At 44.9% G+C, this 27,058-nt stretch overlaps 1 protein-coding gene and 1 pseudogene across 1 annotated transcript in view; both read left to right on the forward strand.

The window, feature by feature from the left end:
- The first annotated feature begins 13,106 nt into the window (after positions 1-13,106).
- Positions 13,107-15,468, forward strand: LOC132976084 (uncharacterized protein K02A2.6-like; annotated as a pseudogene).
- A 5,836-nt stretch (positions 15,469-21,304) lies between these two features.
- The window catches only part of plpp4 (phospholipid phosphatase 4), a 47,662-nt gene continuing 41,908 nt past the window's right edge, over positions 21,305-27,058 (forward strand). Inside the window, exon 1 of the mRNA XM_061040586.1 lies at positions 21,305-21,721. Coding sequence (XP_060896569.1) covers positions 21,633-21,721 — 89 coding nt within the window. The 5' untranslated portion in view covers positions 21,305-21,632. The remainder of the gene's footprint in view (positions 21,722-27,058) is intronic.

Below are 27,058 nucleotides of genomic sequence, written 5' to 3' on the forward strand. Positions count from 1 at the left end.
GGATGGAGCTCCAGCTAAGGGAGAGCCCAGAGAGTGTGTGCAACTGCAGGTTTCAGAAGCAGCACGCTGTCTGCCTCCGTACGGGCGCACCAGCACATTCCTGCATCCTCATTTTCAATACAGCGTGACACTTTATCTTCTTATAAAGATGATCAACAGCGTCTAAAAGAACCGATGCTTTGAACACAACTTCATCTGAAGTTATATTAAACAGACCTCTGTATCATTCCTCTTTAGGATCTTATTAAGGTTTTAATGTAGTGTAGTGACGCCCCTACAGTGAGTGTACTCTACATCGTTCCCTAAATGTGTTTCCTTTCAGTGTCCCGTCCTGCGGAAGATAAATGCCCTCTGTGACGTTTAAGACTCCTGCAGACTGAGTTCACCTCAAAGATGAGCCTTCGATATTCACACATGAACCCTCAACTTCTGCAGCTCCACTTAAAGGAGATTCATTTTTCTCATTTATCTGCATTGATAAAAAAGACGAAGCAAGAAACACATGTAACATATAGACACATAAATAAACCTAAAAATCCACTCAGGGATAAAATCAAGGATTCTTATCAAATTATTATTAGCCACAGAAGAGGAGCAGATTTGATCATTTTAAATGTCCAACAGTCTAAAGTCTGAGACAGCTCCTCCAGTCTGACTCGAAGAAGTCTGTGTTTGAATGAAAGCTTCTGTGAAAGAAACAGGAAGTGTAGTAAGGTGTGAGCACGCGGGTCAGGAGGAGAATAAGCTGCATTTCATCCCCGTGTAGAGTTCATGCATCACCAGCTGAGAGAGAGAGAGAGAGAGAGAGAGAGAGAGAGAGAGAGAGTCCTGCATGAACCACTTCAGAGATATTTGACCTGCTGTCAGCTGCACGTGCATTCCGACATGTTTAAATAGATTCTTCATGACATGAATTAAATATTTCTGCAGGATGAACACAGTCACACTGTCGCGGTGTTCCCCCTTTAACCTGCGCTGCGTTCAGTTCAGGTGACTCATGAATAAATAAGAGGGCACGAGCGCTTCCCAGCAGGCACCTCTGGAGTCTCCACGGCTACCTGAGAGAGCAGCGAACACCTGACACCTCTCCGACAGCCTGACTGATGAATGAGTCACTTTAAACAGTCTTATTCAGAGATCATCAAAACATCAATTACAAACATCAAATGAACTTCTTCTCGAACTCTCGGTCATCTCTCAGCCTCCAGGAGCCGCACGAGACACACTCAGGGCGCGTAAAGTGGATCATTACGCGCGAGCCCCGCGCTCACACATGTACTGTACATTATAAAAACACATTTCTTCTATCATCTGATCTGTGCTGCAGTCTGTCCTCTCACTCTGCCTCCTCTCTAACAGCTCACACATTATCAACATCGAGTCATCTCCTACCTGCCTCGTCCGCGTCCGTCGCTGGCTGAGCGCCTTTAGGTTCGAGTCTCCGTCCTGCTGTGACGCGTTACCAAGACTCTCTCTCTCCCCACTCTCTCTCCCCTCTCCCTCTCTCTCTCTCTCTCTCTGCTGTCACCACCGCCGCCCTGCTCACTGACAATTTCTCCTCAGCGTTGAGATCCGCAGAAACCCGCAAAGTGTGCGGAGCTCCGCGGGGTCACAGTCCAGCAGTTGCAGAAAAAAAAGATCCTAATCAGCAGAATAATCCGAAGAAACCCAAACACACACCGTGTTCACACACTGTGTCCGCGCATGCAGACAGAAACGGTTTGTTTGGACGCTGTTGGATTTGATGACCGTGCGTGTGTTTGTAGATCTACCGCACGGCCCGCAGCGGTTAAATCGGTATAAAACGTGAAATAATTACGCCTGAATGAGTTCACAAATCATTAATAAGCTTCTGTGCAGATGTCTGAACCCCTCCGAGATTAAACAGAAGTATTCATGAGGCTCTTCAAGAAGCGTAAGAGCTAATATATGACACTGATTAAAGTTTAAATCCATCATTTAACTGCAGAGGTCACACACACACACACGCGCGCACACACACACGCACGCACGCACGCACACACACACACACACGCACACACACATACACACACACACATACACACCTGAGAGCTACAGTCAGTGTTACAGCACCACCTAGTGTTTGGCGGAGGAACTACAGTCTGCAGAGAAATGATTCCCCTGAAAACAAACTAATAACTCTTTACTGTTGAAGTTTGATCTCCTGAGAGAGGAACCAAAGTGTCTATGAATCCCCCATCTAATAAAAACCCACACAGTAAAAAACACGAGACATATCCTGAACTATGTATCTGAATGGAAGAGGTCACACGTGGAAAGTGACCCAAACTCTGTTATTTGACATCTGGATTGATATGAAACGTTATTTAATCTACTGTTATTTTATCTATAAGGTCATAACATTCATACGAGGGCCACTTTCATTTTTCAAGTAAAGATTTACAAATCAAAGCAAAGCTGTGATGGAGAGCGCAGGAAGCAAATATGACGGTTAACATTTTTTGCATTTGTGGTTTCAAACGCTAAATATTAGACTTCAGGAACTGAAGTTGACAACAGTGAACGCAGTATAAGGGTAAGAGGCGATGTTAGCAGGGCCAGGGACGCTTCGGTAACCGCTAGCAACTCACAATTCAAAACAATCAGAAAATATGACTGGAGTCACATCCAGTCTGGATGCTTTAGGCACAGAGAACGAGTCCAGGCCGCAGTGCGTGGCGTTCGGTCAATAATAAATAATATGCATATCAGGAATAAAATGGCCGCCTGTGTTGTAGTGAAATGTTCCTACACTTCTGTTTTTCAGTGTCGGCTGTGATGATGGTTCTCACTGTGAACAGTTTGACAACCACTGGTCTATAATATCTACGTCATCTATAAGGTCTATAATATCTATATCTATATCATGTATAAGGGTTCAGACCAACAGACATTTGTTTGTCATAAAAAGCGTCACCATGACAACATGTGTTTTGGCCCTTCAGGCCTTTCAGGTCCGTCAATGATCTCATGTTAAGAGAGGCGCTGCTTGTCAACAGGCAGCTGCCCCAGACAAGTAGGGGCCTCAAAGCGGCTGAAAATGTGCACATTTTGCAATGACGGTGGGGGCCCCATCTGGCAGCACTCACTCTTGTTGCGCTGCTGAATGCTGGTTGGAGGGCCCCCATAGATTTTTGCCTAGGGTCCCCACAGACTCTAGAATCACCACTGCATGTTAAGAAGGATGTGTGGATGAACTTAAATCCAAAGCAGCGGTGCAATGACAGTAGGAAACCTCCCTAAGGGGGCCCCACCTGACGGCACTTATACTCTCGACTTTAGTCTTAAGTCTGGACCTTGGAGCAGCAAGCAGAGCTCTACCTGAGACCGCGTACTGGTCTAGAAGGGGTTAAATGCTCAGAAATAAATGAAGTGATTGAAATCAATCTTAAAATCAACAGGCAGCCGGTGAAGTAATGCTAAAATAAATAAAACAACACGGATCATGTGATTGTATGATTATCATTCTACTGTAAATGTGTTTATTTCTGTTTCCTCTCATCGTCACTGCTCAGATAAATATTAGTGAGTTAAAGCTGCTTTAAAGCGACACATCTCTCTCTCGCCCTCCCCCTCTCTCTCTCGCCATCTCCCTCTTCCTCTCTCTCACCCTATCTATCTCGTTCTCTCTCCCTCTCTGTCTCTCCCCCTTTGTCTCTCTCTCTCTCTCTCGCCCTCCCTCCCTCTCCCTCTCTCGCCCCCCCCCCCCCCCCCCCCCCTCTTTCTCTCTGATCCCGACAGACATGATGCAGAGTTAAAGTGGTGTTTGGCTGCCCTCTGCTGGACGAGTCACCAAACTGCAGTTTTCAGATGTTCAGACTGAAAAGATGACGTGAAGAAGAAAGAGGATCAGCTGGTTTGTTACTCGTCTTTAATATGAACTGTGTCATCATTCACCTCCTTATAAACCTTATAAACCTCCTACTCTCCTAGTTCGTCCTGATTGGTCCAACATGCAGTATTTAAAATTGAAAACGTTTTTTAAAAACATATTAAACCAAGAGAAACCTCACTGAGATTAAGAATCTCTGGTTGACAGGAGTAGCAGCACATTGAACGTACAGACACAGATGAACACGTCCTGAGTCACAGAGAAGTCATAAGTCAAAGCATCTACAGCCTGTAGCATCGTCCTCCAACACCTCCAGTCTACTCATTCAAAGATTTAAAGAAACCAGCTCCTGAATGACGAGAACAACAACGAGTCAGGGTCCAATGACGAGTCCGAGTCCAACGATGAGTCATAGAACAACGACGAGTCAGAGTCCAATGACGGGTCAGAGAACAACGACGAGTCAGAGTCCAAAGATGAGTCATAGAACAACGACGAGTCAGAGTCCAATGACGGGTCAGAGAACAACGACGAGTCAGAGTCCAAAGACGAGTCAGAGTCCTACAACGAGTCAGAGTCCAACGACCAGTCAGAAAACAACGACGAGTCAGAGAACAACGGGTTAGAGTCCAACGACGAGTCAGAGTCCAACGACGAGTCAGGGTCCAACGACGAGTCAGAGAACAATGATGAGTCAGAGTCCAAAGACGAGTCAGAGAACAACGAGTCAGGGTCCAATGACGAGTCCAAGTCCAACGACGAGTCATAGAACAACGACGAGTCAGAGTCCAACGACGGATCAGAGAACAACGACGAATCAGAGCCCAAAGACGAGTCAGAGAACAACGATGAGTCAGAGTCCAACGACAAGTCAGAGTCCAACGACGATCAGAGTCCAACGACGAGTCAGAGAACAACGACGAGTCAGAGAACAACGATGAGTCAGTCCAACGACGATCAGAGTCCAATGACGAGTCAGAGTCCAACGACGATCAGAGTCCAATGACGAGTCAGAAAACAACGACCAGTCAGAGAACAACGACGAGTCAGAGTCCAATGACAAGTCAGAGTCCAACGACGAGTCAGAGAACAAGTCCAACGACAAGTCAGAGAACAATGATGAGTCAGAGAACAACGACGAGTCATAGAACCACGACGAGTCAGGGAACAACGACGAGTCAGAAAACAACGACGAGTCATAGAACCACGACGAGTCAGAGTCCAACGTCAAGTCAGTGTGAACCACTTTACTGCTTCATTCGGTATCAAAGCCCTGTCACTGGTGGGGCGCTGGTGGCGCAGTGGTTAGCAGCGCGCCCCATGTATGGAGGCTGTAGTCCTCCGGGCGGGCGAATCTATAACATTAAACCATGATACTCGGAGCGAATGAAAACAGTTGATGTAACATGCAAATTAATGGAAGTTGATGCAGTATCATGGCGTGTAGTAGCTAACGGTAGTCAAAGAGGTGAAACAACCGCGGAGGAATGTGATTGGGACTTGTGGTGCATTGTAAGAACCAGTGACTTTCAATTTTTTATATTTGTTTACCTAATCAGTCACTGCACAATAATAACTGTATATATTCTTTCAGTCACCACAACTGTCTATTTATTTATTATTATTATTATTATTATTATTATTCATTCACTGAACAGCAATTGCTCTGGCCACTTTTCACAAACATATTTGTCTTCATATAACCACAAATATATTTTTATATAGGTGAACTGTTTTTGTAAACGCTGCTGTATAGGATTGCTGCTAACAAAGTTTTGTTGTGTCCTTGTATACAATGATAATAAAGATTCTATCTATCTATCTATTAGCAGCGGGGGTTCAATTCCCGGCTTTGCTGAGAGTTATAGCTCATCATTTAAACATTTAAAATGAGAATCACATTTTACATGTAGCCTACTGAACACTCACTATTCAACATCTTCTAAGCTATGAGCTATTTAGACTTGTTTTAGGATAGAATATGATTCATAGCACAACATGTCAGGCCAAGTATAGAGCTATAGGCTACTACAATCAGACGTGTTGTCTTCCACGAGTTCATTTTGATTTGATATTTTATTGTGTCAGCTTGAAACCATACAACCATGTAGTGTAGTCGAACAGGAATGTGCATGGTGAATCATGTTTCCATGGCAACGATAAACATTCTGTCTCTAATGGCGGCTCTGTCATGGCGGCCACAGCTACAAGACACCTGTCTTTTCTATTGAATTAACATCCTGCATGAATGTTGTAATGTGAGTATGATAAATAACTAGGTTATTAGTTTTCGTTTGAGTTTGGGTTTTCCTATTTTCTGGTGTGCACTTGAACGTCACTCGTTTTACCCTTGATTGCGGCACGTTGCCGTCTCGTTCACATTCTGTAAACAAACTATTACCATTCAATATAAAGAGTGAATATCTGGACATAAAGTTGTCGACTGGTCCTTCTTAGGAGTAGAAGTTACCACATATTTTTGGCGACGGGGTGAACTGATGTTGTAGGTCCTGCTGCCCCGTTTTGTTTTGTTGTTAGCTGGAGCTAGGCTACAGTGTGCTAGTTAGCTATGCGACTACATGAGAAGCGGAGACGGAGGGTGCGTTCGAATTGTCCCTCCTATCTCCTTTCACTATCCACTTTACCTTAACCCCGGGGAAAACGTCATGAGGTGAAGGGAATATGTTAGGAGAATTCATAAAGGACTTAGGGGCGATCTCGTTGCTCTGACAATCCGACCACATTTCCACTAGGCGACGTCATTAAATACGACGGGCCGGCGGAGGTTAATGACGTGGGTCCACCGTGTTGAAACTACAATGTTCCGAAAATGGACTACTAAAAGCGCATCTAAAAAACTTTCCCCTGTGCCTTCTTACCGATTAAATAATCCTAATTACCACAAGGTTGGGATTTAAATAAAATAAATATAGACTACCAGGCTACAAGTAAGAAAAGTGAAACCATCAGCTTCCTGTCCACTCAGAAATCAACATTAAAATAAATATGATTGTATGACATTAATTGTTACTTATAATAATAATTATTATAATAATATAATTCAAGATATAGCCTACACATAATGTTTTAAGCATACAAATGTACAACTGCACAAAGCATTCTTAAGTGAATTAAATATGTTGAATAAAACATCATCTTGATAAAAATGTCTCTTATCTTTTTATCCCTTGATCTGTGTCACTTTACGATCATCGTTAATGTTCGTGAATGGTCGGATGCGCACCTCGCTTTAAATATTATGGCCGCAAGGAATTGTGGGGCGTCATAGCTCATCTCCTTTCGTAAAGGATGGTCCAGTGTATCCTATGCTAAAGGAGGTTATAAAGGAAGCATAGACCCAACTGTTTCCTTAACTTTTAGAGAATTCGAACGGCTCTTATCATGGCCGCCACTTAAATGCTTCCGGGTCATTTCACTCAGTTAGGAACCTTCCTAAGCAAAAATGACAATTTGAACGCACCCGAGGAACAGCTGAGCGGGGACGAGAGGCAGAGTGTGCAGTTGGCTGAAGAGGAGCTGCGCGGGGAAGAGGAGCCTCGCATTCAGATGGCTACTTTTGGGATTATCGTGGAATTTGTGGAGGGACACGAGGACTGGGCCGAGTATGAGGAGAGGTTGGGACACTTTTTCTTTGCAAATGGAATTACAGAGGAGGCTAAGAAGCGCTCCATTCTTCTGAGTGCGTGTGGGGCGAAGATTTATAAGCTGATAAGGAACTTGGCCACACCGCGGAAATCGGGGGAAATTCCATATGATGAACTGATCCAGCTCGTGGGGAACCACCACAATCCAAAGCCTTCTGTAATAGTCCAAAGGTTTACATTTCACAGTCATTTCAGGAAGCCAGGTCAGTCTGTGGCAAATTTTGTTGCTGAGTTTAGGCAGCTCTCGGAACACTGTGATTTCGGAGCGGTATTGGATGATATGCTCCGTGACAGACTAGTATGCGGCATAAATAATGATGCTATACAACGCCGCCTGCTGGGGGAAACGCCGCCTGCCGGGGGAAACCTGTTTGTCATAAAAAGCGTCACCATGACAACATGTGTTTTGGCCCTTCAGGCCTTTCAGGTCCGTCAATGATCTCATGTTAAGAGAGGCGCTGCTTGTCAACAGGCAGCTGCCCCAGACAAGTAGGGGCCTCAAAGCGGCTGAAAATGTGCACATTTTGCAATGACGGTGGGGGCCCCATCTGGCAGCACTCACTCTTGTTGCGCTGCTGAATGCTGGTTGGAGGGCCCCCATAGATTTTTGCCTAGGGTCCCCACAGACTCTAGAATCACCACTGCATGTTAAGAAGGATGTGTGGATGAACTTAAATCCAAAGCAGCGGTGCAATGACAGTAGGAAACCTCCCTAAGGGGGCCCCACCTGACGGCACTTATACTCTCGACTTTAGTCTTAAGTCTGGACCTTGGAGCAGCAAGCAGAGCTCTACCTGAGACCGCGTACTGGTCTAGAAGGGGTTAAATGCTCAGAAATAAATGAAGTGATTGAAATCAATCTTAAAATCAACAGGCAGCCGGTGAAGTAATGCTAAAATAAATAAAACAACACGGATCATGTGATTGTATGATTATCATTCTACTGTAAATGTGTTTATTTCTGTTTCCTCTCATCGTCACTGCTCAGATAAATATTAGTGAGTTAAAGCTGCTTTAAAGCGACACATCTCTCTCTCGCCCTCCCCCTCTCTCTCTCGCCATCTCCCTCTTCCTCTCTCTCACCCTATCTATCTCGTTCTCTCTCCCTCTGTCTCTCCCCCTTTGTCTCTCTCTCTCTCCCCCCCCCCCCCCCCCCCCCCCCCCCCTTTCTCTCTGATCCCGACAGACATGATGCAGAGTTAAAGTGGTGTTTGGCTGCCCTCTGCTGGACGAGTCACCAAACTGCAGTTTTCAGATGTTCAGACTGAAAAGATGACGTGAAGAAGAAAGAGGATCAGCTGGTTTGTTACTCGTCTTTAATATGAACTGTGTCATCATTCACCTCCTTATAAACCTTATAAACCTCCTACTCTCCTAGTTCGTCCTGATTGGTCCAACATGCAGTATTTAAAATTGAAAACGTTTTTTAAAAACATATTAAACCAAGAGAAACCTCAATGAGATTAAGAATCTCTGGTTGACAGGAGTAGCAGCACATTGAACGTACAGACACAGATGAACACGTCCTGAGTCACAGAGAAGTCATAAGTCAAAGCATCTACAGCCTGTAGCATCGTCCTCCAACACCTCCAGTCTACTCATTCAAAGATTTAAAGAAACCAGCTCCTGAATGACGAGAACAACAACGAGTCAGGGTCCAATGACGAGTCCGAGTCCAACGATGAGTCATAGAACAACGACGAGTCAGAGTCCAATGACGGGTCAGAGAACAACGACGAGTCAGAGTCCAAAGATGAGTCATAGAACAACGACGAGTCAGAGTCCAATGACGGGTCAGAGAACAACGACGAGTCAGAGTCCAAAGACGAGTCAGAGTCCTACAACGAGTCAGAGTCCAACGACCAGTCAGAAAACAACGACGAGTCAGAGAACAACAACGGGTTAGAGTCCAACGACGAGTCAGAGAACAATGATGAGTCAGAGTCCAAAGACGAGTCAGAGAACAACGAGTCAGGGTCCAATGACGAGTCCAAGTCCAACGACGAGTCATAGAACAACGACGAGTCAGAGTCCAACGACGGATCAGAGAACAACGACGAATCAGAGCCCAAAGACGAGTCAGAGAACAACGATGAGTCAGAGTCCAACGACAAGTCAGAGTCCAACGACGATCAGAGTCCAACGACGAGTCAGAGAACAACGACGAGTCAGAGAACAACGATGAGTCAGTCCAACGACGATCAGAGTCCAATGACGAGTCAGAGTCCAACGACGATCAGAGTCCAATGACGAGTCAGAAAACAACGACCAGTCAGAGAACAACGACGAGTCAGAGTCCAATGACAAGTCAGAGTCCAACGACGAGTCAGAGAACAAGTCCAACGACAAGTCAGAGAACAATGATGAGTCAGAGAACAACGACGAGTCATAGAACCACGACGAGTCAGGGAACAACGACGAGTCAGAAAACAACGACGAGTCATAGAACCACGACGAGTCAGAGTCCAACGTCAAGTCAGTGTGAACCACTTTACTGCTTCATTCGGTATCAAAGCCCTGTCACTGGTGGGGCGCTGGTGGCGCAGTGGTTAGCAGCGCGCCCCATGTATGGAGGCTGTAGTCCTCCGGGCGGGCGAATCTATAACATTAAACCATGATACTCGGAGCGAATGAAAACAGTTGATGTAACATGCAAATTAATGGAAGTTGATGCAGTATCATGGCGTGTAGTAGCTAACGGTAGTCAAAGAGGTGAAACAACCGCGGAGGAATGTGATTGGGACTTGTGGTGCATTGTAAGAACCAGTGACTTTCAATTTTTTATATTTGTTTACCTAATCAGTCACTGCACAATAATAACTGTATATATTCTTTCAGTCACCACAACTGTCTATTTATTTATTATTATTATTATTATTATTATTATTATTCATTCACTGAACAGCAATTGCTCTGGCCACTTTTCACAAACATATTTGTCTTCATATAACCACAAATATATTTTTATATAGGTGAACTGTTTTTGTAAACGCTGCTGTATAGGATTGCTGCTAACAAAGTTTTGTTGTGTCCTTGTATACAATGATAATAAAGATTCTATCTATCTATTAGCAGCGGGGGTTCAATTCCCGGCTTTGCTGAGAGTTATAGCTCATCATTTAAACATTTAAAATGAGAATCACATTTTACATGTAGCCTACTGAACACTCACTATTCAACATCTTCTAAGGTATGAGCTATTTAGACTTGTTTTAGGATAGAATATGATTCATAGCACAACATGTCAGGCCAAGTATAGAGCTATAGGCTACTACAATCAGACGTGTTGTCTTCCACATGAGTTCATTTTGATTTGATATTTTATTGTGTCAGCTTGAAACCATACAACCATGTAGTGTAGTCGAACAGGAATGTGCATGGTGAATCATGTTTCCATGGCAACGATAAACATTCTGTCTCTAATGGCGGCTCTGTCATGGCGGCCACAGCTACAAGACACCTGTCTTTTCTATTGAATTAACATCCTGCATGAATGTTGTAATGTGAGTATGATAAATAACTAGGTTATTAGTTTTCGTTTGAGTTTGGGTTTTCCTATTTTCTGGTGTGCACTTGAACGTCACTCGTTTTACCCTTGATTGCGGCACGTTGCCGTCTCGTTCACATTCTGTAAACAAACTATTACCATTCAATATAAAGAGTGAATATCTGGACATAAAGTTGTCGACTGGTCCTTCTTAGGAGTAGAAGTTACCACATATTTTTGGCGACGGGGTGAACTGATGTTGTAGGTCCTGCTGCCCCGTTTTGTTTTGTTGTTAGCTGGAGCTAGGCTACAGTGTGCTAGTTAGCTATGCGACTACATGAGAAGCGGAGACGGAGGGTGCGTTCGAATTGTCCCTCCTATCTCCTTTCACTATCCACTTTACCTTAACCCCGGGGAAAACGTCATGAGGTGAAGGGAATATGTTAGGAGAATTCATAAAGGACTTAGGGGCGATCTCGTTGCTCTGACAATCCGACCGCATTTCCACTAGGCGACGTCATTAAATACGACGGGCCGGCGGAGGTTAATGACGTGGGTCCACCGTGTTGAAACTACAATGTTCCGAAAATGGACTACTAAAAGCGCATCTAAAAAACTTTCCCCTGTGCCTTCTTACCAATTAAATAATCCTAATTACCACAAGGTTGGGATTTAAATAAAATAAATATAGACTACCAGGCTACAAGTAAGAAAAGTGAAACCATCAGCTTCCTGTCCACTCAGAAATCAACATTAAAATAAATATGATTGTATGACATTAATTGTTACTTATAATAATAATTATTATAATAATATAATTCAAGATATAGCCTACACATAATGTTTTAAGCATACAAATGTACAACTGCACAAAGCATTCTTAAGTGAATTAAATATGTTGAATAAAACATCATCTTGATAAAAATGTCTCTTATCTTTTTATCCCTTGATCTGTGTCACTTTACGATCATCGTTAATGTTCGTGAATGGTCGGATGCGCAACTCGCTTTAAATATTATGGCCGCAAGGAATTGTGGGGCGTCATAGCTCATCTCCTTTCGTAAAGGATGGTCCAGTGTATCCTATGCTAAAGGAGGTTATAAAGGAAGCATAGACCCAACTGTTTCCTTAACTTTTAGAGAATTCGAACGGCTCTTATCATGGCCGCCACTTAAATGCTTCCGGGTCATTTCACTCAGTTAGGAACCTTCCTAAGCAAAAATGACAATTTGAACGCACCCGAGGAACAGCTGAGCGGGGACGAGAGGCAGAGTGTGCAGTTGGCTGAAGAGGAGCTGCGCGGGGAAGAGGAGCCTCGCATTCAGATGGCTACTTTTGGGATTATCGTGGAATTTGTGGAGGGACACGAGGACTGGGCCGAGTATGAGGAGAGGTTGGGACACTTTTTCTTTGCAAATGGAATTACAGAGGAGGCTAAGAAGCGCTCCATTCTTCTGAGTGCGTGTGGGGCGAAGATTTATAAGCTGATAAGGAACTTGGCCACACCGCGGAAATCGGGGGAAATTCCATATGATGAACTGATCCAGCTCGTGGGGAACCACCACAATCCAAAGCCTTCTGTAATAGTCCAAAGGTTTACATTTCACAGTCATTTCAGGAAGCCAGGTCAGTCTGTGGCAAATTTTGTTGCTGAGTTTAGGCAGCTCTCAGAACACTGTGATTTCGGAGCGGTATTGGATGATATGCTCCGTGACAGACTAGTATGCGGCATAAATAATGATGCTATACAACGCCGCCTGCTGGGGGAAACGCCGCCTGCCGGGGGAAACCCCACCGTTGACTTTCAAGAAAGCCCTTGAGATTTCCCAGGGGATGGAAATGGCTGCTAATAAGCCATTAAGTCTAAAATATCCAGAAATGAAATGTGGGATCACAGTCAGCGGCAGTGCATCATGTCAGGAAAGAGCCTGGTAAAGCGACAAAGCGGGTGGAATGTTTTTGGTGTGGTGGAGCACATTATGCAAATGACTGTAAATTTAAAGAGTCTGTCTGCCGTGCATGCAGTAAAAAAGGACATTTAGCTAAAAAGTCCACGCACCACCTTGAGGGAGAAGTTGAAGAGGCAGAATGTTCATACAACATGTTCGGAGTGGAAACAGATCCCTTGAAAGATGCCATGAAAGACAAAGTTGAGGAGGAGCTGGAACGCTTGCAGAGGCAGGGCGTCATTGAGCCTGTCCAGTTTTCAAGGTGGGCAGCCCCCAATTGTTCCAGTGTTAAAGGAGGACAAAACTGCTTGAATATTTGGGGACTACAAGCTCACAGTTAATCAGGTCGCTAAACTAGAGGAGTACCCATTGCCACGAGTGGATGACCTGTTCGCAACCCTTGCTGGAGGTAAGCTATTCACAAAGCTTGACATGAGCCATGCTTACCAACAGTTGCTGCTCGACGATGATTCAAAAGAGTACATCACAATCAACACTCACAAGGGATTATTCAAATATAACCGCTTGGTGTTTGGAGTGGCGTCCAGCCCCGCCATTTTTCAAAGGACAATGGACAGTTTGCTGCAGGGGATTCCGCTCGTAGCAGTATATTTAGATGACATTTTGATCACCGGGGCCACAGAGCAGGAACATCTGGCTAACTTGGAGCAGGTGTTAAAGAAGCTGTCAGATGCAGGGCTGCGATTGAAACGCAGTAAATGTGTTTTCCTGGCCCCCAGTGTGTCCTACCTTGGACACAAGATCACTGCTGAGGTGCTCTGCCCTCTGGAGGATAAAGTCAGAGCTATCAAGGAGGCTCCGAGCCCAAAGAGTGTCACTGAACTGAGGTCATTTTTGGGCATGGTGAATTATTGTGGTAAATTTCTACCTGACCTCTCAAAGGTTTTGGCTCCATTGTACAAACTGCTACACACTGATACAAAGTGGCAGTGGAGCGAAGAGCAGGAGAAAGCTTTCAAGGAAGTAAAAGAACTCCTCCACTCTGCAAAGGTGCTGGTCCACTATGACCCCGGTAAGGAGATCACTCTATCGTGTGATACCTCACCTTATGGAGTTGGGGCTGTTCTATCTGTTGGTTTTGCTTCACGTACCCTGACAGCAGCTGAGAAGGGATATTCACAGTTAGACAAGGAAGGTCTGGCCATTGTATTTGCAGTCAAACATTTTCATCAGTATCTCGATGGACGTTCATTTACAATTTATACGGACCATAAACCACTGATGAGCCTTTTCAGTGAAACCACATGCATTCCATCACTGGCCTCAGCCAGGATCCAGCGCTGGGCTCTCACATTGTCAGCCTACCAGTATACGATAGAGTACAGGGCGGGTAAGGACAATGTGAATGCTGATGCACTGAGTCGACTTCCTTTACCAGAGACACCTATAGCCACATATGTTCCTCCAGAGACTGTGTTTTCTTTGGAGCTATTATCAGAGACACCTGTGAAGGGAACCCAGATAAAACAATGGACGGAGAGGAACCCAATTCTGTCCCAGGTCAAAACCTTTCTTCTACGAGGGTGGCCCGGTGTTGTGGAAAACGAGGACCTGAGGCCCTATGCTAGGCGTAAGACAGAACTGAGTCTGCAGGATGGCTGCATCTTCTGGGGGTCGAGGGTCATCGTGCCTCCCCCTGGCCATTCACAGATTGTGGAGGAACTACATGAGAGCCATCCTGGTGTGTCTCGGATGAAAAGCCTTGCGAGATCAGGATTTAGAAAACAAGGTAAAATCATGCACACAATGCCAGACTAATCAGAACATGACACCACCAGCCCCCTTACACCCATGGGAGTGGCCAGACCGCCCCTGGTCTAGGTTACATTTGGTCTTTGCAGGTCCTTTTATGGGACTGATGTTTCTTGTAATGGTGGATGCACACTCCAAGTGGATTGAATCTCACATCATGAGCAACATCACAGCCCCCATGACTATAGACAAACTCAGGCAAGTGTTTGCAGTGCACGGTTTGCCTGATGCTCTGGTCACGGATAATGGCCCAACTTTCACCAGTGAGATGTTCTGTGGATTTATGCAACAGAATGGAATTCGGCACATCCGGACTGCTCCTTTCCAACCCGCCTCAAATGGATTTGGGCTGTTCAAACGGTAAAGGAGGGCCTGAAGCGGATGACAGGGGACTCTCTTAGCATACAGCTTTCATGTTTCCTGTTTACATACCGCCTCACACCTCAGACTACGACTGGATGCTCCCCGGCAGAAATGCTGATGGGTCGTAGGCTCAAATCGCGACTGGATTTGCTAGGTCCAGACATGAACGCAAAAGTGGCGACAAAACAAGTAAAGCAGAAGGAGGGACATGATCAGCATGCACGGGAGAGACAGTTAAGACCAAATGACAGGGGGGTCTATGTGAGAAACTTCAGCAGTAACAACACCCAGAAATGGTTGCCTGGAGTTATCCTTAAAAAAAAGTGGCCCAATCTCCTGTGTAGTTAAACTGACTGATGGGCGTGTTTTCCGCAGACATCAGGACCATGTGCGTCTGCGTCATGATACAGGCTAAGAAATGGACATGGAGTGCCCACCAGTGACTCCAGTGACTCCACCGGAGGTTGAGAGACAGGCAGAGTCGTCTGTGCCCACTGGAGAGGAGGGACAGTCACACACGGACACACAGGCCCCTTTCTGGCCTGCAATGCCAGATTTACCTAAGACACCTTCACCAGAAGTGCCTGTGGGCTCACCGAAGGTTGTGCGCCGATCGCAGCACACACGCAAACCCCCTGATAGACTCAATGTTTGACTTTCTGTGAAGAGTTATTTAGACACGGATACGTTTTAGGTTTATGCACAGTGAAAGCATTATTGTTATTGCTACATTTGGGAAATGTTTGAACTTAAAGGGGGAGGAGTGTTGTAACATGAGTATGATAAATAACTAGGTTATTAGTTTTCGTTTGAGTTTGGGTTTTCCTATTTTCTGGTGTGCACTTGAACGTCACTCGTTTTACCCTTGATTGCAGCACGTTGCCATCTCGCTCACATTCTGTAAACAAACTATTACCATTCAATATAAAGAATGAATATCTAGACATAAAGTTTTTGAGTGGTCCTTAGAGTAGAAGTTACCACAAATGCATTAATTAATCTCATGTTTGTCCCTTCAGGCTCCCCGTAGATAGTGGTTCTCAGTGTCTCCCTGTAGTCTCAGTGATGTAAAGGAAGGACACTGCTGCATCTTTGAATGTCTCATTTAACTTTAACAAACTCTCAGTTTCCTCAGCTGACCAGTCCAAAGTAATATCTACCTTATGACATCACACATTGACCTTTCAAAATAAAAGCACGTAAAGTACTCAGCTTAAGACAGGACAAACCTTCAAAATAAAAGCCTGTTGTAGTGCAGAGTATACGGAGTTAATGAAGGGTATACCCACTTCTGAATCCCTTCTGATTCACAATATTCAGGAGGATGCTGAACTCTTTTTTTCCTAGGATGGTGAAGGGATGACGTGCACCTCTCTGTCTCTGATTGGCTCATACGACATGTTCTGTTTTTTTGTCAAAAGGAACTTGGAATACATTTTAATGTAAGATCGCTTAATTGAAAATGCAACAAAATAACTGATAACTTGAGTTGCAAGACCTAGGCTGTTTATATCCTCTACTGGACAGACACTTAAAGAAAAAAGATTTTGTGGAAATTAGGAGTATAGCCTATCCACTCTTTCAGGTAACGCTACACCACTGTCCAAACTAATCCACAAAGCAACAGGTGACGTCCCAGTGGCGTCTTCCTCCTCTTCTAAACGTCTCTGCTTTGACGATGGAACACTTTCCTTCTGTAAAAACTTAAAAAAGAAAAAACACAAAGTTTGTTGAAGTTTAACAAACAGAAAATACAGATCACCCAGGTGGTTCAGTTGTAGGACTCTGAAAATAAACTTTTCCACCGTACCTTCAGGGCCACCGTACCTACGTCATTATTTGATAGATTTATAAAATAACCTTCATCGCTCCGTGTTGACTCATCCTCAGAGTCTCCGTCAGCCTCGATGGACCTGCTCAAGGAGATGAAACAGGAAATGAGATGGTTTCCTCAGTGATCCTTCCTGCTGACCTGCACTCAGCTCTCTGCCTGTTGTCCCCCTCTCCGCCACTAGAGGGCGGTCTCAGTTTGTTCAGCAGAAAGTGAAGATTTGTTGTGACATCATACTGTGTTGATTAGATCATTCTGATGTTAATGCATGAAACAACAGGACACATCTTTATCAACAGGGTTAGCGTTTCAACATGTTGCTCTTCATGAAGACGTTTATTACTTTATGTAAAATCAACCTGTTTCTGAAGGTGTGAAATAAACAAGGATGTTCTAGAGACGGTCAGATTGTGTCTCTCAGTTTCCATGGAGGTCCTCATCGTCCCCATATCTCAGAGTTCAAAAAATGAATCAATGATGGAGATAAACAAAACCAACATTCATCTCCTGTTGCTGCCTGTAAACCGTCACACACTGAGATACACACACTGAGTTACACACACTGAGGTACACACACTGAGTTACACACACTGAGTTACACACACTGATGTACACACACTGAGATACACACACTGAGATACACACACTGAGGTACACACACTGAGTTACACACACTGAGATACATACTGAGACACATACTGAGTTACACACACTGAGATACACACACTGAGATACACACACTGAGGTACACACACTGAGTTACACACACTGATGTACACACACTGATGTACACACACTGAGATACACACACTGAGGTACACACACTGAGTTACACACACTGATGTACACACACTGATGTACACACACTGAGATACACACACTGAGGTACACACACTGAGTTACACACACTGAGATACATACTGAGACACATACTGAGTTACACACACTGAGATACACACACTGATGTACACACTGAGGTACACACACTGAGTTACACACACTGAGATACACACTGAGGTACACACACTGAGTTACACACACTGAGATACACACACTGAGTTACACACACTGAGGTACACACACTGAGTTACACACACTGATGTACACACACTGATGTACACACACTGATGTACACACACTGAGATACACACACTGAGGTACACACACTGAGTTACACACACTGAGATACATACTGAGACACATACTGAGTTACACACACTGAGATACACACACTGATGTACACACACACACGCACACACACTGAGATACACACACTGAGACACACACTGAGGTACACACACTGAGTTACACACACTGAGGTACACACACTGACATACACACACTGAGATACCCACACTGAGATACACACACTGAGACACACACTGAGGTACACATACTGAGATACACACACTGAGTTACACACACTGACATACACACACTGAGTTACCCACACTGAGGTACGCACACTGAGATACACACACTCAGATACACACCCTGAGATACACACACACACGCACACACTCAGATACACACACTGAGGTACGCACACTGAGATACACACTGAGTTACACACACTGAGATACACACACTGAGATACACACTGAGTTACACACACTGAGATACACACACTGAGATACACACACTGAGATACACACTGAGTTACACACACTGAGATACACACACTGAGATACACACACTGAGTTACACACACTGAGTTACACACACTGAGATACACACTGAGATACACACACTGAGATACACACACTGAGATACACACACTGAGTTACACACACTGAGATACACACTGAGTTACACACACTGAGATACACACACTGAGATACACACACTGAGATACACACACTGAGTTACACACACTGAGTTACACACACTGAGATACACACTGAGTTACACACACTGAGATACACACACTGAGATACACACACTGAGATACACACACTGAGATACACACACTGAGTTACACACACTGAGATACACACACTGAGATACACACACTGAGTTACACACACTGAGTTACACACACTGAGATACACACTGAGATACACACTGAGTTATCTCTGCTGTAAAAACAGGATTTTTTGAATGGGTGTGTATATGACTTCCTGTGCTTCTGCAGCCAGCCTCTAGTGGACACTTGAGGAACTGCAGGATTTTACACTTCAGCATCAGGTTACTGATTGAGTTAAACACACACATCACGTCAGCTACACACTCACTCTGTCTGTGCAATTAAAATGTTTAAATATCTTTTTTACTGAGGAGTTATTTTATGTCTCGCCTTCTTTCTTTACTTTCCTCTTTGTGAAATCCTGCATTGGATCTAAAATCTAAAAAAAAAAACACACTCTCATTTCTGCAAGCTCGTCTCTTTTCTTCACATAAATATCTGATGTATCTGCAGAAAGCCAGTTGAGAAAAGGAGCTTGTTATGACACAGCAGCATTATACAACAGCAACAAAGTTTACAGCCCTGAGGAGGATCAGGGTGTGAAACACTGCCCACATCTCACTCTTTATAGAAAGCAGGCTGAGGGAAGAGTTCCAATAAAACCTCGTCCAGGCTGTAACGAGGAGACGCGTCCTGCAGCAGCGAGAGTCCCCGAGTCCCCGAGACGACCCTGAACACAACACTCAGCCAGCGTGGAGGAGATCAGCAGCACTTTGCAATGCTGCTTCAACTTTGATTTATTGAAGCCTGACCTGTTTTAGAGTTTGCCCATAGGTGTAACCTTCAGTAACACAACCTTAGGGAGTGTGAGTCACTGCACTGCAGAGAGAGGAGAAAGAGCGATGGGGGGGGGGGGGGGGGGGGCAGAGAGAGGAAACATATCAGAATGATGAGTTCAATTTAACAATATACATTTAGAAAAAGAAGAGAAAGGGAGGAACACATCAATCATAAAGAATGTAAACATGAAAGTCTTTCTTCCTGTTCTCTAATCGAGTGTTTACGGCGTCCTGCTGCTGTTTTAAGGGGTCCTGAACGACCGTCATGAGTCTTCAGGATCGTTAGCACTGAGAGCTGAAAGCTGGTATCATGTTAGAGCTGGAATAAACACTCTGACACTCAGAGTCTGAGTCTGCAGGAAGCTTTGAAGTTCACTCTCACCTCCAAACCCTCACGTCTCCGCTCGCTTTCTGTTTGTTCTTATGACAGACACATCAAACCTACTGTACCTGTGTGTGTGTGTGTCTGTGTGTGTGTGTGTGTGTGTGTCTTTGTGTGTCTGAACTCATTTATCACAGTCAGAGCTCTAACAGGGCTCCTTGTTAACTGCAGGATTTTTATGAATTTAATTCTCAGACTTTCAGCCCCTTAGACTCATGACCCAGAAAAAAGCTGCTGAAAGTTTTTGGGTCAGGGGCTTTTTCCAACCTCTCTCTCTCTCTCTCTCTCTCTCTCTTTCACACACACACACACACTTAGGTAAGGCAGGTAATGCTTGTGGTCAGTTTGAGAAGCATCAAATATTCGTGTGTGTGTGTGTGTGTGTGTGTGTGTGTGTGTGTGTGTGTGTGTGTGAAGATCTGTCAGGTGTGTTGGCCTGCATATAAGCTAGTGTCTATTATTCCTCATCAGTTTCAGTGTGCAAACTCTCAGGTGAGGGTGCAGACCTTCAGGTGAAGGCGCAGACCTTCAGGTGAAGGCGCAGACCTTCAGGAGTCACCTTCATGCTGTGATTGTAAAGTTGTAAAGTTGAAAGCAGCAGTCAGCAGGTCTCTGCTGAACCTTCACTATTTTACATCAGACGTGTTTCTTGTGTCAGACTCAGTGTCGCCTTTTCAAGTCTTTTCATTTCCATCTGATCCATCTCTGATATATATATATAATGTACTGATTATTAATAAAACATGTTTAGTAATTTGCATTAATCGTCTGAAAAGTTGTCCATGATGTCGATCAGAACGTGTTGCAGTTTCACTCACCGTGAAACATAGTTTCCGGTTTCTGCCTGAGATGTAAATGTTGCAGCTATTTCTGCACACTGCCTTCTCTCCTGTCGTGGATTTGTTCATCCCCCTCGCCCCCCCCCCCAAGAGTCTGTGATCGGCCCTTTCTGTCCAGTCTCCTCTGCTTTATGTCACATCATGGGTCACGTGTTCTAATACTTCATAATTCATGAGCAGGTGTTTGTCCAAGAGAAATGTCTCCACAGAGAGTTAGATTACCAGACAGGAACGTTTTAACATCTTTATCCTGCTATCTCACAGGACAGGAACGTTTTAACGCCCTCCAGTAGAATCCCAGGGCGGCTCTGAAAAAAACTTCAAGATTTCTGATGGAAGAGAGAGAGAGAGAGAAAGAGAGAGAGAGAGAGAGAGATACTGTACTGGCGTACTGGCACACACTCACTCACACACACACATACACTGATGTTTCCCTCTTTCCTCACTGTAGCTCTCTCTCTCTCTCTCTCTCTCTGAGTAATTGAGGAAGAGGAGGAGGAGGAGGAGACCTTCAGTCTGAAGAGGAGCACAGCCTCGGCAGTAACGCAGACCTCCTGAGGAGTCAGAGGAGCCGGGGAGGGGAGCAGCGGGAGAGACGGCTTCAGGTGACCGAGCGGAGATGGAGGCGCGCGGCGTGTGTGGTTAAGGAGCCCCGCTGGTGGATTACCTGAGAGTGAGCGACCTCGAGAAGCAGACAGGATCCTCGTCAGTCCGTGTTCACCTGTGGGATTATTACCTGAGCACCATGAACGTGTCTCCTCCGGAGCGAAGGAAAAACATGCGCGAGCTCGCTCTGGAGATCGGCATCCGAGTTCTACTCTTCGGAGTTTTTGTGTGAGTAAAAACCTGAAACCTGCGTGTGGTGCTCAGTGGAGGATCCATGGATCCTATGTCTCCTTATAATTGATTGCATACAGATTCATGTGAGGGGCTGAACGGGCTTCAGACTGTGAACTCTGCGGTGAGTCTCTCTCTCTCCCTGGGTCTCCGCGCTGTGCGGATCATCAGGACGGACTGACGCTGCGTTAACAGGTTGCACAAAACAAGTTGAATTTACAGTTTGTACTGGAGGATAGAGAGAGAGAGAGAGAGAGAGAGAGAGAGAGAGAGCACCTCGGTGGTGTCTCATGTCTGATCAGAGAGAGTCAGAGGCTCCGGTGAGACAGTCGGAGTCAGATCGAGGAGAAGTCCAGCAGTGATGATATCTGAGGAGGGTTTCTGCAGGCAGTCTGCCCGGTTTGCATGATGGATGTGTCTTTTATTGATTTTCTGTTGATGTAATGTGAAAGAAGCCGGAGGTGCTGCTGGCTGGATGAGTTGGCTTCAGCTTGTTTTCACATCAGGAGAAGGAAAGTTAAATATCAGCTGGTTAGTGTGTCCGTGCAAGCAGGGCCGCCTGCAGGATTTATCTGGTCCCCATTAACAGATCTCATATTAGGCCCCTCCCCCACAGCCTGAGATATTACTATAACCAAACCTCCATTACACTTATGAGGTGTAATGTGAAGATTTGATGCTTTGGTTGAACAAAGGAAACAGTTTGGAGACTGATGAGCACTTCTCAGAACTTTCTCACACGATATGATTATTGATCATATTCATTTATCAGTTAGGGAAATATTCATCTGTTGCAGCCCGAGCTGGAGGAATCACAGACTGAAGAGACCTCCGACTGAGATGTGTGCACATGTGTGTACATGTGTGTTCAGTGTGTGTGTGTGTGTGTGTGTGTGTGTGTGTGTGTGTGTGTGTGTGTGTGTGTGTGTGTGTGTGTGTGTGTGTCTGTGTGTGTGTGTGTAGATGTCAGTGCCGGAGTCATAAAAAACAATATTTCACACAGTATAGTATCATCATCCTCATCAGCAGCTCAACACTGTTAACACTCAAAGTAACCCCCTAAACACACACACACACACACACACACACACACACACACACACACACACACACACACACACACACACACACACACACACACACACGGTTTGATACAGAGACCCATCAGTAAACTCAATCTGCTACATCCCTCCAGCTGTAAAAAAAAACTGTCGACACATCCACCATCAAATAAAAATGCAGTTCCTCCAGTGTCCACTAGAGTCTGTCTCCTGCAGCCCCCTAATATAATGGTAGGGGAAACACTGGGCTTGCCTGGAGTCCAAACCATTGAAGAGACATTGAAAGCAGAATATTGGGCTGTGTGTGTGTGTGTGTGTGTGTGTGTGTGTGTATGTGTTTGTGTTGTTCTTCTCTGCAGGTATAAAGAACACCTTTAACTCTAACACACTCTGCCTGATGTTTTTTTTATCTTGGCTGAAAACTGTGGAAATGTTGGGTTGTTGTTTTTTATATATTAACATTCAGCAGTCCTGTAGGGCAGACCCTGTAGGGGAGACCCTGTAGAGGAGACCCTGTGGTTGAGACCCTGTATGGGAGACCCTGTATGGCAGACCCTGCTGTAGGGGAGAACCTGTATGGGAGACCGTGTATGGGAGACCCTGTATGGGAGACCCTGCTGTAGAGGAGACCCTGTAGGGGAGACCCCGGGGATGTTTTCATCATTTCAGTTCTGATTTCATATCTCTTAACACTCTCAGACTGTCTAGATGTTTTGTCTCTGCAGGCTAAAAGCCGCTCTGCTGGGTGCAGTTTCCATTTCTTCCTCATGTCCCCCCCGGCGCTGAACGATATGGTAAAGAACAACAACCAGAGATGCTGCTGCTCCGTTACAGTTGCAGCGATGAACAGATTCACTGATCGGAGAAAATTAACCGCCACCTTTTTGGTGATTTTATTTGAGCATAAACAAAGGAAACAGTTTGGAGACTGATGAGCACTTCTCACAACTTTCCCACATTTTACAGACGACATGATTATTGATCATACTCATTTATCATTTCAAAATATTCATCTGTTACAGACCGACATCACAGAGTCAGCTGGAGGACTCACAGACTGAAGAGACCTCCGACTGAAACACTGAGATGTGTGTACGTCGGTGTTTATGCATATGTGTGTGTGTGTGTGTGTGTGTGTGTGTGTGTGTGTGTGTGTGTGTGTGTGTGTGTGTGTGTGCAGTAGTTAGCTAAGCTAGCTAAGCAACAGCAACAGCAACAGCCCTGAGTTAATGATTCCACCTGCCATTGCTTGGCATAGAATCTCCTTATTTTACTATTTCAATTGTGTAAATACTGTTTATAGAGTATTCTAATGAGTATCCACTGGGACTGATGCTTTGTAACATGAGCGCCCTCTGCTGGGGCCCCTGCAGACTTGAGCAGTGCAACCTGTGTATCTTTCCCAGTCTGCACCATGCTGTCCCTGTGGTAAGGTTATGCATAAATAAGCTCCGCTAAAATACTATAAAATAAGTTATTTTGTCGTGATAAAAGTAATTTTTACATTTAATATGTTTGAGAGAATCTCTGAAATTATTGTAAATCTTTTCTGTGGTTTTATTATTCTATTTTTGAGTCATCACCACGTTGTTGCTTTGCGAGCTAAAACTGTAACGTCTGATCTCTACGGTGTAGCTTGCTTAATAGTTAGCTCAAATATTTTTTTCTATGTTTTAACAATGTTGAAGCTTATTACTAAAGGAGTGGCCGTGAGAGACCGTATGTGCTTCTGTTCAGATTAAACGGCGTGCTGGTGCCAAAAGTAAAAGTGTAGAGAGTACACAACCGCTACACTTTGACCCGTGCTGCATCAGTGATGTTTTTCTGTTGGTTCAAACAGCAGTAGCCTTAAACCAGGACAGGGACTACTCAGAACCGGGACATGTTAGTCTGTTAAATATATCTGTGGGGACTCGGGGCACGCAGCTGAAGAACGTGGCGTCATCAGGACGTGTGGTCACCCCGCGGCTTCCTCAGTCGCTCAGTTGGAATCTTTCTTTCAGTGTTTGATTTCATGTTTCTCTCTTTCTGTCTCTTTCTGTTTTCGATTTGACTTTGTTGGAGAATAGAGTAATTGATGTCTCCACCCGTCATAACATGTACCGGGGGAATCTGGGAATAAATTAAAGGAATCTTTCCGTTTGGGCTCGTGCCACACGCCGCGTCTTTAATCGGAGATCACACAGAACTCTGCTGTCGTTCTTTCTGTTTGGTTTGGACTAAAAAGTGCCGACTGCGACACTGAAACACATCAAACTACAAACACAAACTGTTTCTCTCCTCCTCTCAGAAACCAAACCTCTGTTTCCTCTGCAGCTGATTCTGTGACTTCCTGTTTAATTCCCCTACACTTCCTGTAACAGTCGACCTGCCGACCAGGTGCGTCACCTCGGCGCCACCTTTCAGACTGGAACATTGTGCAGCGTGCACGCCGAGTCACATGGCGCCCGAGTGTGAAAACAACAGTTCAATCTAAATGGAAATGCATCTCTGACATTTCATAAAGTGGAAAAAAACTCCAGTGAACGAGGAAAAGATAAAGTTCTTTTTTTTGCCTGCGCTGATCCGAGCACATCGAAGGAGACGATAATGAGATTGGTGCTTTTTCACTTCCTGTGTAATCCAGAACAACAAGCCGAGCTCAGACAAACACAGAGAAGTCATTTCTGTCTGAGAGCAGAGATCACCGCTTCAATCAATCTGCACAAAGTCACAGGTAAAGCTTCTGTTTGTTAGTTTGACTCTTTGAAAAAGAGAAGCCTGGCTCTAAGGAGACAAAGGAGACAAAAGGAGACAAAAGGATGAGGATAAGACGGAGGAGCTGAGAGAAGGCGGACCTAAAGGGACGTGGAGGAGGCGGAGCTGAGTTGTTACTGATTATACCTGAGGATGAGTATCAGATATCTGTACAGTCTCAGAGTTCTGTGATGAAGAGCCGGTCGGAGAGGTTCAGATCTGTTGGTTCCAGAGGAAACTACTCTGATCTGATCTGCAGAGGTTAACGCTGACGGAGAGGAAGTGTTTGTATTAGCATTGAAGCTAAAGAGATGTTAAATTCATCCTGATACATTGTAAGGATTATTATCTATATTATATATCTCACAGTGTGTGCTCTAACCACACAGGGTTCCTGACAGTGTGAGTCTCCGCTCTCCGCTCTCATCTCGAGTTCTGTTGATGAAGAGGAGGCGGTTTAAGAATACGCAGATTGTTCAGCTGGCGTGTGAAGGACGAGGCTCTCACACTCCGCTCTGAAGGAGAAACACGTTTTCCCAAACTGAACGTTTCTCTTTTAATAAATGAATGAACATAGTGACCAATTGTGAAGCTGATGACACAAACAGGCAGCACAGTCAGGAGCAAGCCAAGCAAGGAGTGAAGCCTCCACGCCTACAGCAGTAACCCTGAGGCTCCTCAGGGAGAATGGCGTCTCTCTCATGTCCACAGAGCGCCCCGCTCGCCTGATTAGCACTATGTAACTTTGTCAGCGGGCCGAGGTCATCTGGTGAGAAGTGTGTACGTCTTTACGGCGCTAGTTCACACAGAGGGGGCGTCTCCTAAGGGAAGACGTGATGGTGATGTAAAAAGAATGACAGCAAGCAGCAGAGTCCTCTACATGACGCTATAATGAGAATATGTGTCTTCATATCAATGCTACGTGTAATTGAACAGAATCTCAGTGTGAACTAAAGAGTGGAGAAGAACATACTGGAGAACAGGAAACATAATGCAGCAGGTTCATTAGAGCATGGAGATGGTAGAGGTGGCGTGCAGACAGTCTATGGTCGTGCAGCGATCACAGAGAATAAACATCACCACCCCCTCCCACTCGCTCCAGGTGAATTCTCCTGATTATATCCTGCTGCGTTCTCACATCAGCTTACTCTGACTTTCTGCAGAATAAATACGAGGAGGCTGGAGGAGAAACTCCGGGTGAAGAGAGAAACATTCAGATGTTTGTGTTCACACATGACGCTCTGCATGATCAATTTCAGGAGGTTTCTGCAGGTGTGTGAGAACTTTGAGTGTTTTATGAACGTGCAGTTGCATTCAGGGACCCTCTGTGGGCGCCAGAGAGCTCCAGGCCAAATTCCTTTGAGTAAGCAATATAAAAACTGTCTCATGAGTAATGTGAAGCACTCAAACATTGAAGGATTAAGGGAGGATTTCAGTAATAATCTGAAAGTTGTCCAGCTGGAGGCCACGTTGAAGCTTTATTAGTTTGTTTAGTGCTAATCCTTTTAATGTGAAAGGCTTTAACGGTGTTCTCTGC

Source organism: Labrus mixtus, chromosome 6, assembly GCF_963584025.1.
Source record: "Labrus mixtus chromosome 6, fLabMix1.1, whole genome shotgun sequence".
Taxonomy (NCBI): domain Eukaryota; kingdom Metazoa; phylum Chordata; class Actinopteri; order Labriformes; family Labridae; genus Labrus; species Labrus mixtus.